This window comes from Lampetra planeri, chromosome 3 (genome assembly GCF_965212315.1).
Source record: "Lampetra planeri chromosome 3, kcLamPlan1.2.h2, whole genome shotgun sequence".
Lineage (NCBI taxonomy): Eukaryota > Metazoa > Chordata > Hyperoartia > Petromyzontiformes > Petromyzontidae > Lampetra > Lampetra planeri.
In genome coordinates, this window is record NC_136109.1 from 22,418,180 (window position 1) to 22,432,252 (window position 14,073).

Below are 14,073 nucleotides of genomic sequence, written 5' to 3' on the forward strand. Positions count from 1 at the left end.
GCTACAACGCAAGCAGCCGTCTTCAGGTGAAGAATGAGACACTACCAAGCTAGGAGCTTATATATAAACTGGGTTGGAGGTGGAAGAGCGCCTTAACAAAAAAGAATGTGCATATGAAGAGGAATTTATGCGTAGGAGGTGGGCGGGGGGGGGGGTTCAAAGGCATATTATGCCCATGCATTATGCAGGATCAACAGCACCAAGGGGGGGGTGCAGGGAGTAGCATTAACAAAGGAAAGGAATGTTATTGATATGTAGCTGCAGTTACTAAACAACCACGTTTGTTTGCCCCACATCATCAAAGTGTTAAACATCGCCATTGTTTGTACATTTCACCGACATTTATTCAAATACTAGTATGAATTGTCTGGTTATTTGGCTTCTACACTAATTGTATCTGTGTGTATATATTAATAGAACATTATATACAGCATTTTGGATAATAATTTTGGGGAACACAAAATATTAAAATACGTTTTAACACCCCTGAAGCGTGGAGGGACATTGTTCAGTCCGAAGTAAAAAAAAAATTGGTGTGTGTGTGTACAAATGCGTCACGGTTATCCGTGTATAAATAATTGCTCAATGGTTGAACAAAGTTTCAAAGTTTCCGATCGAGTAGACACAGTGACGCGTGCCGTCGTCTTGGCAACATCAACACTAACTTTAGCGCATGGGTGAGTGCACATTGGCATCAACAAACCACGTTCGGAACAATACACACTTGACCGTACCAACACGCGTGCCCTCTGCTGTGGTACTTGTGCGACATCTCAAGCCAGTTGGACAGCAATTTTTGTTGTTGTTTTTGTATAGTTGAAATCGAGCGACCGATTTGCTGTTTCCTTTATCTGAACAATTACACATCAGTGGTGTAAAGTTGAAATATTACTTCACATTCAATTATTTTGATTATTGAAACAAATTTGTTGAAGTGTATTACTTCATAGTTTGCTATGATGTAATAATAAATAATAAATGCGTTTAACACGTAGGCTTTCGCGACCAATCTTTTCCATAATAACGTTTTTTTTTGGGTTAGATCGCGTACATATAAATGCGTCGTTAACCCACCACCGTCCGACACAGCCAATTCGTTAAGGTTCGCCAAATATAAATTGGTGAACGCTCAGGATGATGGACAGCCGTCAGAGTGGGGCTGTGCTGAGTGGAAAGCTCCGTGCAAAGCTCAGACCCATGAGGCTGAACAGTCAGAACATGCAGCCGAGAGAAGGAACGGGCCTGCAACGTTTGCGTCAGCAGACGATCTACTTTGGTGAAGCTCCCAGCTCGGGAGGTCCCCTTCGGAGGCAGGCGAGAGAGTGGCAGGAGACGGAGGAGCAGAGATTGAGCGACACGCAGGTGAAGAATGTCCTCCATCGCGTGACTCATGGTCAAAAGAACAGGCAGCTGGGTGAAACAAAGGAAGAGCTGGAACGCATCAAGTGCAGAGTTGATGCGGTACGTTGCCAATGAAAATAGATACCGTGTGATTTTATGAGATATGCGTGTGTGTGTGTGACTGTGTACGATGTGCAAATCCTCGCCAGCGTATTTTTATATCTCATGAATTGAAGGGTATTTATCGAATGTTGTATTTTCGGGGACGTGTGATAAATGTCCATGTCCCACTGTTGTATACATCATTTTCGTGTCATTCCATCTATACATTACGTAAACAATACAGATTATTTCCCGTATTGTATTTGTTGCATTAATCTATCTAAATCAAGACTATTTGTTGAATGTGGATGAAACCCATGACTTAACAATTCTGCTTGTGGTATTTTGTGACATGCCCCTTTAAAGACTGTGGAGGCGTACGAAGAGAGTAGCCGGCAAGTTTTCGATTCGTATAAAAGCAGGACGAGCATGACGTTTCTGGAGGACCTGGTATTTGCAACACTTAAAACACATAAGATGCATGTAATATTGATCAACATAACACCGAAATAACTGGCATCTGTAAGGCTCTCAATCCATATGCACTCTTACGACATGTCCTTAACTTTTCCTTAATTAAATATTGATATGTATACATTGGCCAGTATGTGTGTATGTTGAACTTCTTTCGCACCGTACTTCCCAGCCGTGCTAATCGGAGGTGCGGTGACGGATGTACGATCACACAACCCCGCACGCCATGGGGCGGCCTTCTTCCAGCAGTGGATTGATTAAAGACACTACATTTGCATAATCCAACAAGCAATACTATTTTAACAATCAACCAATATCAATCTTGATTTGAAGCTTTCGTGACTGCAGGAATCCATACTCTTTGGTTCTTTCGGTAAATTCACGTAGGTAGAAAATAAAATAAATCACGACGTTTCGGGCTCAACACAAGCGTCCGTCACCTGATGGTCACCTGATGACGGTACGCTTGTGTTGCGCCTGAAACGTCGTGATTTATTTTATTTTATACCTACGTGACTTTACCGAAAGAACCAAAGAGTATGACTGTGTGTGTCGTGTGTGTTGCAAGGATCAGTTGGAGGGCCTCCTGTCGAACGTGCTGGACAGGAAGAGGTACGAGCAGCAGGTGACCGTATTCATCGTGGGCTTTCAGGAGACCTGTGATCAACAAGAGCAGGTCCTGACCCAGCTGCAGGAGGTGAATCCCCCTTTGTGATACGCAAGGACGGGAAAGTACTGTAGCAACAGCAGGAAAATGACTGAGTGAGAGTTGATTTTTACTAAAACTGACCAAAATGGTCGGAGTAATGATTGACTTAGGCTCTGCTGCGTTCCATTGCGATATATAATCATACGGTATGAAATTATACGATACTGCAAATATGCAGCATCGAAGGAGGGGAAGTGGGAGGAGTGGCGGGGGGGGGCTGAAGGCCAATGAGCCCCCACCCCAGCCCCTCTTTCTTATCAGTTAAGCGATGGGCATTGTAGCCTTTCCTTAAACATAGGGGATGAGAACTAGGGGGCCGTCCATAAATGACGTCACGCACCTGGGGGGGGTGGGGTCAGACATTCGTGACGATGTGTGACGAGGGGGGGAGGGTTTGAGAAATGTGACGTCACATCAAAATGCGCAACTTTAAATACATATAGACAACACGTTCTACTTAATTAAATATACTTTATAATAAATGTTTTCTCCTACAACATAGAGTGCAGCGCCACATTAAATACGCACTACAATGACATTAGTTTAAAGCGATTTGAAGCATGTTTTATTTTGGAGGGGGCAGAGCTTTGTGACGTCATATTTGAGGGGGGGGGTCTGACTTTTTGTGACGCCGTGTGACGAAGGGGGGGGGGGGGGTAAAAAATCGTTCAAAATCGTATGACGTCATTTATGGACGGCCCCAAGAGCAAAATGTATGATCGACAAAAACAGGTCATCACATCGTTACTCGTTATGTCCGGTGTTTAAAATGTGAAGGTCACGCTGCAGGGCTGCTGTGCAGTATGGTCAGTGTTTGATTTTCGCTTTTCAAATGGTTTATGAATTGTTGCGTCATTCTGCGGCCGTGTGTTTTACTCTGCACTGAAACACAGTTCTTCAGTAAGAATTCACGTTTTCCTTCGGATTATGAAGAGACCGTTGACAGAGATGTTCTCGACTTTGACGACTCCACTGAAAAGGTATGGGATTTCAGTCCCTGCAGAGAATGTAATTGCACCTGCATTTTTGTAATCATTCTACACGCTTATAAATATAAAAAAATGGAAAATAATTGTACACACGATTTTCTTGTTTGAAATGTACTTGATAATTTGTCTGCTTATTAACAATACATTGTGCGAACTGTAATGAATTTTTATAATTTTTTATTGTACTGTATATGTGAAGAGCTTTTCACAACTGTCATTTTTTTACCCATCAAGTAACATTTGTCATCAATGTGATCTTACATCAGGTTCAGGAAGCACTGCTCTCTGCTGAGAATGCGACCCAGAGGATGCTTGAGCTTAGTAAGGAGATGATGTCCTATCTGAGCATCCTTGATTCAAAAGGAACAAAAAAGTAAACCTACTTTTACAAATATATTTCACATCCATTCATTAATTTAGTAAAACGCCTATTAACTGCTGTCCTATTACCCGCTCTTCCGATTATCCACCCCCGCAGGTTGATTCACGGATCTCCCTATTATCCGCACATTTATTTAATTGTATTAAATACACTTTTAAAAATCGGTGATAAAACACACAACCCAGAAATTGTAGCAAGTGAATTATATTACTAGTTCGTACCTGGGAATTTGACCCAACCAGATGTTATCCAGAAGTCATCTCCCACGAGTATATTATTCATCCTATTATCTGCGCCGCTTGAGCATAGATGAGAAGAATCACCTGGAAGGGGTGGCACATTCATGAATGGTATTCCCTGTGGATTGAAGCAGACTTGAATTGGCCAGGAAGGAAGTGATTCGTTGGCATTATCTATGATCTGAATTCACCCATGCTACGCTGTGTGGATTAGCATAACATGCACGATACAACAGGAGGGAATAGGATCTCCCCATAGTGTACCCTAATATCAGCAGAATTGGGATGTTTCACTCTAATCGATCCTATATAGAAATGGTGTCTGAGTGTGTCTGAATTTTAAGCAACTTTTGCTGTTGGTGGAAACTTTTCAGCATTTACTGATGTAGACAATGACAAACATTCATGAGGTCGTAGTTGATGGATGTAATAGCTTTCTGCATGACCCAGATGTGTGCATTTTTCCTGTACAGGCAAAGAAGGATGCCTCCTTGCAAGTCCTTCTTAAGCATCAAGCTATTACCACTTGTATGTGTGATGGGAATGTGTGCTGCAGTAATGTTTGGTATTTGACCCAACAATAATTAACTTATATACGTAGATGTTTTATGTAGCGGAATAGACTGCTGCTTGCAATTACTTCATAAACTCTAAAGCATGGCTTGATCTTCTTGGTTCTTTCGGTAAAGTCACGTAGAAGGGAAGTAATAAAATAATAAAAATTAAACATAAAAAAATAATTATCACGACGTTTCGGCCACAACGCAAGCGACACTGTCGCCTCGACATACCTGGTCTTCACCTGAGGACGGCTGCTTGTGTTGTTATTATGTTTTATTTTTTATTATTTTATTACTTCCCTTCTACGTGACTTTACCGAAAGAACCAAGAAGATGAATCCCTGCAGTCACAAAAGCTTTAAATCGAAATCTAACCGCCACCACGGGGTGGGATTCCATAAAACTTTAAGAGCCTTCAACAAGCTCCGTGATAAGAAGGCTCAGCTAATCGAGTCCCTCACCTTTCTGAAGAGATGCCGCGACTCTAAGACCTGGTCTTCACCTGAGGACGGCTGCTTGCGTTGTGGCCGAAACGTCGTGAGAATTATTTTATTATGTTTTATTTTTATTCTTTTATTACTTCCCTTCTACGTGACTTTACCGAAAGAACCAAGAAGATGAATCCCTGCAGTCACGAAAGAAGCTTTAAATCGAAATCATGGCATGATCCTTTTTAGTAAGCTTCCGGTGAGCTCATTTGCAACTCTGGTCGTTGAAATAATGTCGTGAGACGTGTGTGTGCTGTGTGTGGTGTCGAGCTTTCTTCGTAGTATATTCGGTTCAGAGAAATTTGACGTTGCTTGGGCGATAGTGCATCCCAGGAAACATGCGACGTTGGTAATGTGATTTGAGCCATTAGGCCCAACGATGGCCAAACGCTCCATGTTTACTGGGATTTGGTGGTGTGCTTTGTTTATTTAGTTGGCACACGGGCGATGGCACTTTCTTAACCTATATAGTGTGACCGTTAAAGTTGGAAAATGCATGGCATTGCTCGGTTAATGGCAGTGGATAATGAATTGTAACGTTCGACAATGCTCAAACTATTATCTTCTGTAAAATGTGTGTTATTTTAAGGAGTTTCAAATGCAATTAGTTGTGTACGGTCATATTAACCAGACATGTAACAATTCACTGCTCTGGCAATTAATTTACATGTTTGATTCTGGGTGACAATTTTACTTAAGCATCCATGCTTTTTGGATCGTTGTAATGGTCTAGTTTGTATTGTTTATTGTTTTTAATACAATTTTGTTTTCTTAAACATTATAATATAGTCTCGACAAAGTTTAAAATATGATCTGCCTACACTACATATAATCGATTCTTGCACAATTCGATGCATGTAGAATTTAACGCGTTGTTGCATGCCTCATATTAACTGAATGTTTTACAGCGCATATAAAATGGCAAAAAAGCGTGACTCATATCTTTCCTTTGAGAGATTGCACGTTGTGGATTGTACAAGGCCGTACCGAAGTGCACGTTTATTGTCCACGATGCCACCAGAGGGCGCAAGAGGATAGAAAAATCCTTGAATCAGGCCAAGGATGATGTTAACCAGCTGACTGAAAAGCTTCTGGCAGCTTACAAGGGTGCGTTGTTTCTTGGTACTTTTTTTAAAAGTGAAATTAAATGGAGCCAAATACAATCAATGTTAAGGCAACTGGAATGCATTGAGTTATTTATTTTTATATGAGACACCCCATTAACGTTTACAATGTGTTTTTCAAAAGGCATGGAGCAGAACGATGAGAACTTGAAGGCACTTTTGAAACAGAATGAAATCAAAACGCTGGAGAGCCAACATTTCAGAACCCATGCTGCTGCCACAAAGGTAATGATTAAACACAGCACTGTACTGTGCCGTACTGTCGTGTTTTTAATACCGAACGGAATAAGTTGCACTTAAATAATTCTGCTGTTTTTAAAATCGAGGAGCATGAAATCTATTTCAAATATTGTCAAGAATAAAACATATATTTGATATCAAGTTGCTTATGGTGTCAATACAAAAAATGCGTTTTTTTAAAAACCTTTTGTGAATTGCAATAATCGCAGTACCAAGAACAGGAATCGTAAATATTACCAGAAGTTAAGACTGTGAATAATTTCCACGACAACTGATTTTGGAACAGTAACATTAACATTGTGCAAAACCGGATTAAAATCGACAGGGCAGCCCAGTTCAGATGCCAAATGTTGGAAGCAGATGCTTCTGTTCGCGACTCGTCTTACGATGTTTCGGGGACTTTGTTTTGTTTGTTTCTTGTGCCGATCGTGAAGAGAATGCTGGAGACGTTTCAGCAGGACTGGGAGGTGCAGAGAACTCTTCTGCAGCGGCAGGTGGCCACAGCCGCGGCACGGGCCCAGGAGACCGAGGAGGCCCATCGCCAGGCTATAGCCCAAGTGGAGAGCCTCACGCGGTTGGCAGAGGAGCAGGCCAAGCAGTTGGAGGTAATGCAAAGAGCAACACGCAAAGGTGTGCTCACAAACAGCAGGAAGATATGGCTCCCATCGTGCCTTGCATATAGGCGTCTTGTGACCACCACATTGCATGCGTGATGCTACCAAGCCATAGATTTTACATCATGGGACCTCCTTTGCCAGTACCAAAATATGAGAATAGGTTTTCCCCTTTTTTCTGGCCTTTTGGCATCCTCTGGTCTAACACCGTTTGAGACGAGGCTCAAAAGAAAGCTGTCTCTGGTGTGGACCAATCAGTTTCAAAGACAATGCATATATTATCAGAGTAAGTTTTTTGTTTGCATTCTGACCACAAGTATTGTGGTTAATGCAGACATGATTCCTTGTAAAAAGTGTCAGGTAGGTGTTTTAATATCTTAACACCTGTTTGTTGCCCGAAAAAAGGGGAACACCTATTCTCATCCATGGATTTGAGTTAGGTGGTGGTAAATGCGTTTGAAGTCTTGAGTTAATGAGCATTTCGACGACGTAACCGGGGTTACTCGGAGGTCACCGTTCTGCACTGGGCACCGCTGAGATGCTGGGTTCGAATGCAGGTTTATTTTACCGCCAGTAATTAAACTGAGTTCTCGAGCATAGTGAGTTAGTTGTCTCAGCCCGGTCACCAGTAACCTCATAAAATAAAACATGGCTAAATTCTAGCTCAGAAAATGTCAACATAGGGATTACTCTCACGTGACATTCCATACTCCCTTATGGCAGAGTAGGGGGGAAAGTGCTGTCTCATTACTGAGTGGACCAGATGTCACTTGAAGAGACCACAGAGGTAGCTCCTGTGATATCCGCTTCCATATCACAGCTAGCTCCTGGAGTATCTGCTTCCGCACTGCTGTGCAAGAGATCGGAATGAATGCATCGCCTCGTGCCATGATGCCGATGGCACAAATTTGGGGAGAAACGACAGCATTTTTATTTTGAATTTTTATTTAGAAACTTTATTTTAAATTTAGATATGTTCCGTTGAGAAGTGTGTAACTCTTTACCGCAATTCACAGATCGACATAGGGTCGTCTTTTCCAGAAGCAGCTTTAAGGAAAACAGAGGAAATGTAATTTGAACCATGGTGCTTTGTTACACAAAATGTAGAAAACGTATATTTTGCCGAAACTCACATTCGCCCATTTAGCGTAAACACTGCATAAAGCACGGTAATAAAATACTACTGGTGCAAAAAAAATAATCTGATACTATTGACTTAATATAGTGCACCCATTGTCGGGATATGAAGCGATTCACTTTTAGAACTTGCAGAAAATTATTTCAGATGAGTCATTAGGGACAATGCATTCATCTGTGAGATGATGTTTAAGAGTTTTGTTTGTGGAAATTGGCAAGCAGAAGAGCATCATTAAACGGTAATGACATATTCTCTTGTGTAAACTGTAATCAGGCCAGCCTACTATTAAATGTTATTACGCATCAGACATTTGTGATTCAAGGTGGCCATGAACACCGATATTCGTGCTATCTTGTACATTCCGTGCACGATCTCCGAATCTCACGAGTAATGTTGGAATTGAATTACCGCGTTGACAGACTATACATGCTTCCTCCTCTATTGTTCACAAATGTGTATCCATCTTATTTATTAAACGTTGTCAAATTTAAAACGAGGCGTTATTTCAAGTACTATCCACCAGGTGGCGAGCTATTACCTGAACGCGGACCAATTCAGAGATACAACACGGCTACATGTATTTCATACATTTCACACTTGTAGACTTTTACCAAATCAATATTTCCCCCTAATGTTCTAAAATAACTGCAAGTTTGTGATCTAATTGTCAATAGACAGTGAATGGATTACAAGCTACTACACACAGACGTGTTTTGTAATAGTCCACAGTATTTAAAACAAAAACGTTTATTGTAACATATACAAAATCCTTCAGTGCATTCGTCCTACGTCAGTTGATAATATGTTGCATTTGTAAGCATTTAACAAAATAAGCAATAATAACAGTATAGTATTTTTCACTCGGTTTAAACACTTTCTGGGCACCCTGTCATGCTGCATAAGCTGTTATCAAGGTGAATTCTGTTCTCAGCCACCAGTAAGATCAATAAGTCAGAAGTATGATGTTAACATTTTTGCAAGAGCCACACTCCTCTTTGAAGGTTGGACCATGCCAACAGGTAATTCAAACCTCCGATTGTGTTTTGTTCAAACTGCTCGCACAAAGTACGGGCAGCAGAGGTTTTTGCATTTTCTGACAGTTGTTTCTGTCTCAGCAGGCAGTCGGGGCATTTCCGCACACAGGTCAAGTGTTAACTGCAAAATGGCATCCTGAAGGTAAAATACGTGCTCTGTTGAAATGGGGGATTGACAACTACAGCTGCACTGTTGAGGTGTAACTCCTCAAGTATGCACGAGGATTTAGAAATTACAGGAGAGGTGTTAACGACCTCACCTGGTATAAATGAGGTTGTGGACTCGATGGCGACCCTGACGCCTGCATATTTGGAATGTGCATGAGCTCCCAGTGGTCACGTGGATTTTTCTCCGGACTCTCCGGTTGTTCTCTATTCATTTAGAAACACGCGTTTAAAGTATTCGGCTGTGATACATTTCCACACGACAAGCCACTTCGTTGAGCTTATCATTTTAAATAGTTTTAGTTTTAATTATTTAAATGCATCACGCATGTCCTGCGTCGTATATTTTTCGCGGTTGTGCTGCACAGCTGTCCGATGTGTTATCGGGGTTGTTTCGCACGTTGTTCAACAGGATGTCCGACGTTTCGCTCCCCATCCTGAGAGCACCTCCTGCTGACCAACATGATGTTAGAACCCAGAGCCACATCGGAGAGCTTAATGCACACATTTTCCACTTGGATATAGAGGGAAAATGTCCAGTAGGTGTAGCACAATGTAATAATAGTACTGTTATAACATTTGAGTAATGGACAGGTACTTTGGCCATCCACTGCCGGATGAAGGCCAAATTATGCTCTATCGGTCATGTCGGTTGTTTGACCATACTTTTCCACACTGATTATTGTGGGGTGGTGATGGGTGGGCAAACAGGACCAGTTCAGATATCACTCTCCACGGATGTTGGCTACAAACGGGAATCAAATTCAGCCTGCTCGGTTCGTAGTGGAGTGCGCTAACTACCGCGCCACCACTCCACCCCCCCTTCCCCACTGTTTGGTAATAGGGATGAAAAGTGATGAATAGCCATGCAGTTCAAGTGCAATTTACTTCTACATTTTTAGTACGGCATAGTCGCACTCTTTAGGGAAGTTAGGGGAGGATATTTTGGCAGTGCTAATCAACTGTAAAAAAAAATGCAGGTAATTAATTTTACTGATTCCACATGCTCACCTGTACCGTATTGGTTATGGTTAGTAACTCGAGACCTTTTTTGTAAATTGTCAAATGCTTCTTGTAATGGATCATCTTGCTTGCACTACTGTACGCTTAATGTTGAAAAATACAAACGTGATCGCGTGTCTTCGTGTAAACTTCACGACATTCCTCAGTGGGTTTTTTATCCCCATAGTATCGCATCTTTGTTGTTCGTGGTCGGCCTTTTTTTTCTGCATGTGAAAATGTGTTGTCCTTCCGTCTCTCTAAAGTCATGTGCATGCATCTGGTGTACTTTGAGAAGTACTTTGTGGCAGGCCTGTCTGAGCAACGAGAGGCGAAACTAACCCCTCGTCCTTGCGTCATCAGCCCCGTACTCAAGAGGTCCAATTACTTGCAATTATTGCAGCTTTAAGGAAGGAGCAGTTTAAAATATTTGTGCGAATTAGCTGATGAAAATTATTGCCACATACCCCAGGATTGAGGGGATGCGAACCGCCTGTGGATTTTAAAGGAGGGATTGAGGAGTGCATGAACAGTGTCCCCCTGCTCGCTGGAGTGGAGGGTGTTTGTCTAACTAAATGCAATTACGACCCCTCAGACCGTACAGTCGCAAAATAAAATGGATTAGTCACGCTGGCAGTTGTTTACGTTCCATTATTGCCGAGGCTGTTTGTGCAGAGCCTCTAACTGAGGTTGTACAGGACCATGGGGCCCTAACGAGCTGCGAATGAGTGCAGCGTGCCTCGTTTGAAAGTCGCACTTTGTCAAAAGGAGCAGAAGCACACGCATTAAAAAAAACCCTTGCATACATTTCGTGTGTGGGGGAAAGGGGGGGGGGAGTTTTTACTTCAGTTGTCTGGTTTAAAAAAACGAAGGCTTGTGGGAAGAACAAATAAAGATCTTGTTTCTTGTTTCCAGTGCAGTCAAATTGTTGGTGACATTTGAAAGTACTGTATTCAAAAAAATTACCCATTATATGGATCGCATATAGTGTGGAATTTTGAGCAATCTTTTGACTTGGCCGTAATGCGTCTAAACGTTGACTTCTGAACTTCAAATCCCACGTGAATTGGTGACTTCAATCCTTCTCTCTTTCGACCATTACAGTTCGTCCCGCAGACTGTTGCCTTTCTCTGCAAGCGGCAAGCGAATATACTCCGTTGCAGTTTTGTGTGCAGCCGTGAATTTAAAAAAAAGCAAACAATACTTAAATGTGCTGGGTTAAACCAATAACAAAGGAACAGTTGTACGACTGCAAAGACCCATCTCTGCTGGCTCTGTTTTGTGATCGGCGGTGCTGGTGCTGGTTGCGTTTAATAAAAAAACGCACAGGGGCACGAAGGAGAATGCCGTTGAAGGTACAAGGACTCACCAAGGAGTCTTATTTCATACGTGTCCTTGCCCCTGGCAGAACCACAAGTCTATGAAAGCCGAGATGATGCCGGGAAAGAGTCCCCTCTGGCTTTACGAGCGGAGTGCGAGCAGCCCATTCCACTGCCATCGGTACGTGCAACAATTTGCCTGACCCCCAGTTTCTACGGGGCCCCCTTAGTGCCAGCAATTTTTTTTTCTGTTGTTGCGTTAAACGCAATGCCGTGGAAGAACAAAAAAAAACACGATGATAATGCGTCCATTGTAAAGGGCACATAACCGGGCACATAATTCACAGGGCCTGCTTGTCTGTTCTCTTGGCGCCTTCTCCTGCGAAGCAGTAATGAGAGGGAAGTTTGGGAACATGTGGCATTAGTTAGGTCAGTGCCGGCATACTGCACCCACTGGGGGATCTTGCTGGCCAGACGAGAGGCATGCATGCATCAGCTGTTGCAATTGCTTACATTCAGACAGTTTGTTGGGTTGACCTGGATGGTATCGCAACGTGAAGCTATATAGCTTGTGCATTGTGTACGTTCGAAGTGGAATTAGTGAATAGCGTCAAGTAGAGGGGGTATGGCAGGCATTGATTTGGAGAAAATTTGGGAGGTTTACAAAATTGCATCATTCTGTTGAAATCTTGTACTTGTATCTTACTGTATTCTTAACTGTGGAGAGATGAAATAGAAAAATAAGTGTGTGTTTATATACGGTCAATATACGTAAATTGTTCAATTAAACAGCAACATGTCTCATCGTACCTTCAATCGGAAATACTGTTGATTGCAATTTAATTTTATTTCATTACTTTACGTACTTTCTATTCTTTTTCTACACACACACAAAGAAAACGTTAGCAGTACCGCTGTTGACCACACGGTGGTGCAGTGCACGTGGATTTCATATCATGTGCACGACAGTACCACACTGAGCCACGCTGCCACAAAGCTACTCAGAATCGAGGCCGTAATGATCATATATATTGGGGGGGGGGGGGGGGGACAAATATGCTCAAAATGTCCCCCCCCCCAATATATTGCTATTAAATAGATTTCTGTTTATATGATTGTGGTTATGGTTGTACTTTATTAATCCTTAATCTCTGCCATTACATACAATGAAACAATAAAAGGTAAAAAAGAAAAAAACAGAGCAATGCAATACAATATACTATTAGACATTATTGTAAAAAATTAAAAAGTCCATTCTATGTGTTAGTGATTTTTTAAATATTTTAGGCAGGAAATTAGTTTTTAAATTTATATTTTTTTCTGGGGGGGGGGGACCCCCAAACCCCCTGGAAGATTTGGTCCCCCCCAATGTTGACTCCATGGCTACGGCCTTGCTCAGAATGTCCCCCCTTTATCTACCACCATGTATGTAACATGCGTTATAGGCTGCGGGGCCGACAGTTTGGACAGCGGAGCAACAATCATTATTGCTTCGTACATCTGCAGAATAACCCACTGCTCCCCTACCCACCTGTAGCCTGCACTGACTAGTATAAGTTTCAAACAGGACACAAACAAAAGCCCAGAGACATTGTGCATATATCCAACAACAACAAAATCCTTCAGCAATTCCTGGAACCTTGCATTTCAACCTGCTCCACAGTTGTCCATCACTGCATCATTGCGGCTATGAAGTCGGTCACGTTATCTCGATGGTGATCTGAAATAATAGGACCAAACTGCCCTTCTTCAGGAACTGCTGGTCGGGTTATTTACCCCCTCCCACCACTATGCACGAGAGCCATGTACCTTGTTTCCAACGTGTATTTTCCAGTCCGTGCTATTATCCTGCAATGATTTACGGGGGGTCCCCCCCCCCCCACACACACACATAATTTACAGATTTGACTAACTGGCGTGGTTGCAGTACGGTCAAATAATCCACCATGACCCCGAAACAGCGTGGGGGGTTAGACCTTCGCACAGAGATGCATTGCCAAAACGGGGTGTACGTGTGCACGACACTTGTGTTAGTTTCACACACGTACAGTGTTGTATTGTGTGCGCTATCTGGTGCCACCAGTCCGCCATGAACAGTGCTCGATTTTTGTTCCGCAGTGCAATCAGGAGAGCGTACGCATTGTGCACCGGTCCGT

General features: G+C 42.4%; 1 protein-coding gene across 4 annotated transcripts in view; it reads left to right on the forward strand.

The window, feature by feature from the left end:
* The first annotated feature begins 666 nt into the window (after positions 1–666).
* Positions 667–14,073, forward strand: part of LOC144741384 (uncharacterized) — a 29,456-nt gene continuing 16,049 nt past the window's right edge. For 3 of the 4 annotated variants that reach the window (XM_078623937.1, XM_078623948.1, XM_078623954.1), the window contains exons 1-10: positions 667–1,461; positions 1,810–1,893; positions 2,486–2,614; positions 3,520–3,606; positions 3,882–3,988; positions 6,306–6,391; positions 6,533–6,633; positions 7,083–7,253; positions 9,516–9,576; positions 12,007–12,098. In XM_078623937.1, coding sequence (XP_078480063.1) covers positions 1,135–1,461; positions 1,810–1,893; positions 2,486–2,614; positions 3,520–3,606; positions 3,882–3,988; positions 6,306–6,391; positions 6,533–6,633; positions 7,083–7,253; positions 9,516–9,576; positions 12,007–12,098 — 1,245 coding nt within the window. In that variant the 5' untranslated portion in view covers positions 667–1,134. The remainder of the gene's footprint in view (positions 1,462–1,809; positions 1,894–2,485; positions 2,615–3,519; positions 3,607–3,881; positions 3,989–6,305; positions 6,392–6,532; positions 6,634–7,082; positions 7,254–9,515; positions 9,577–12,006; positions 12,099–14,073) is intronic. The other variant, XM_078623941.1, reaches the window with a different exon arrangement.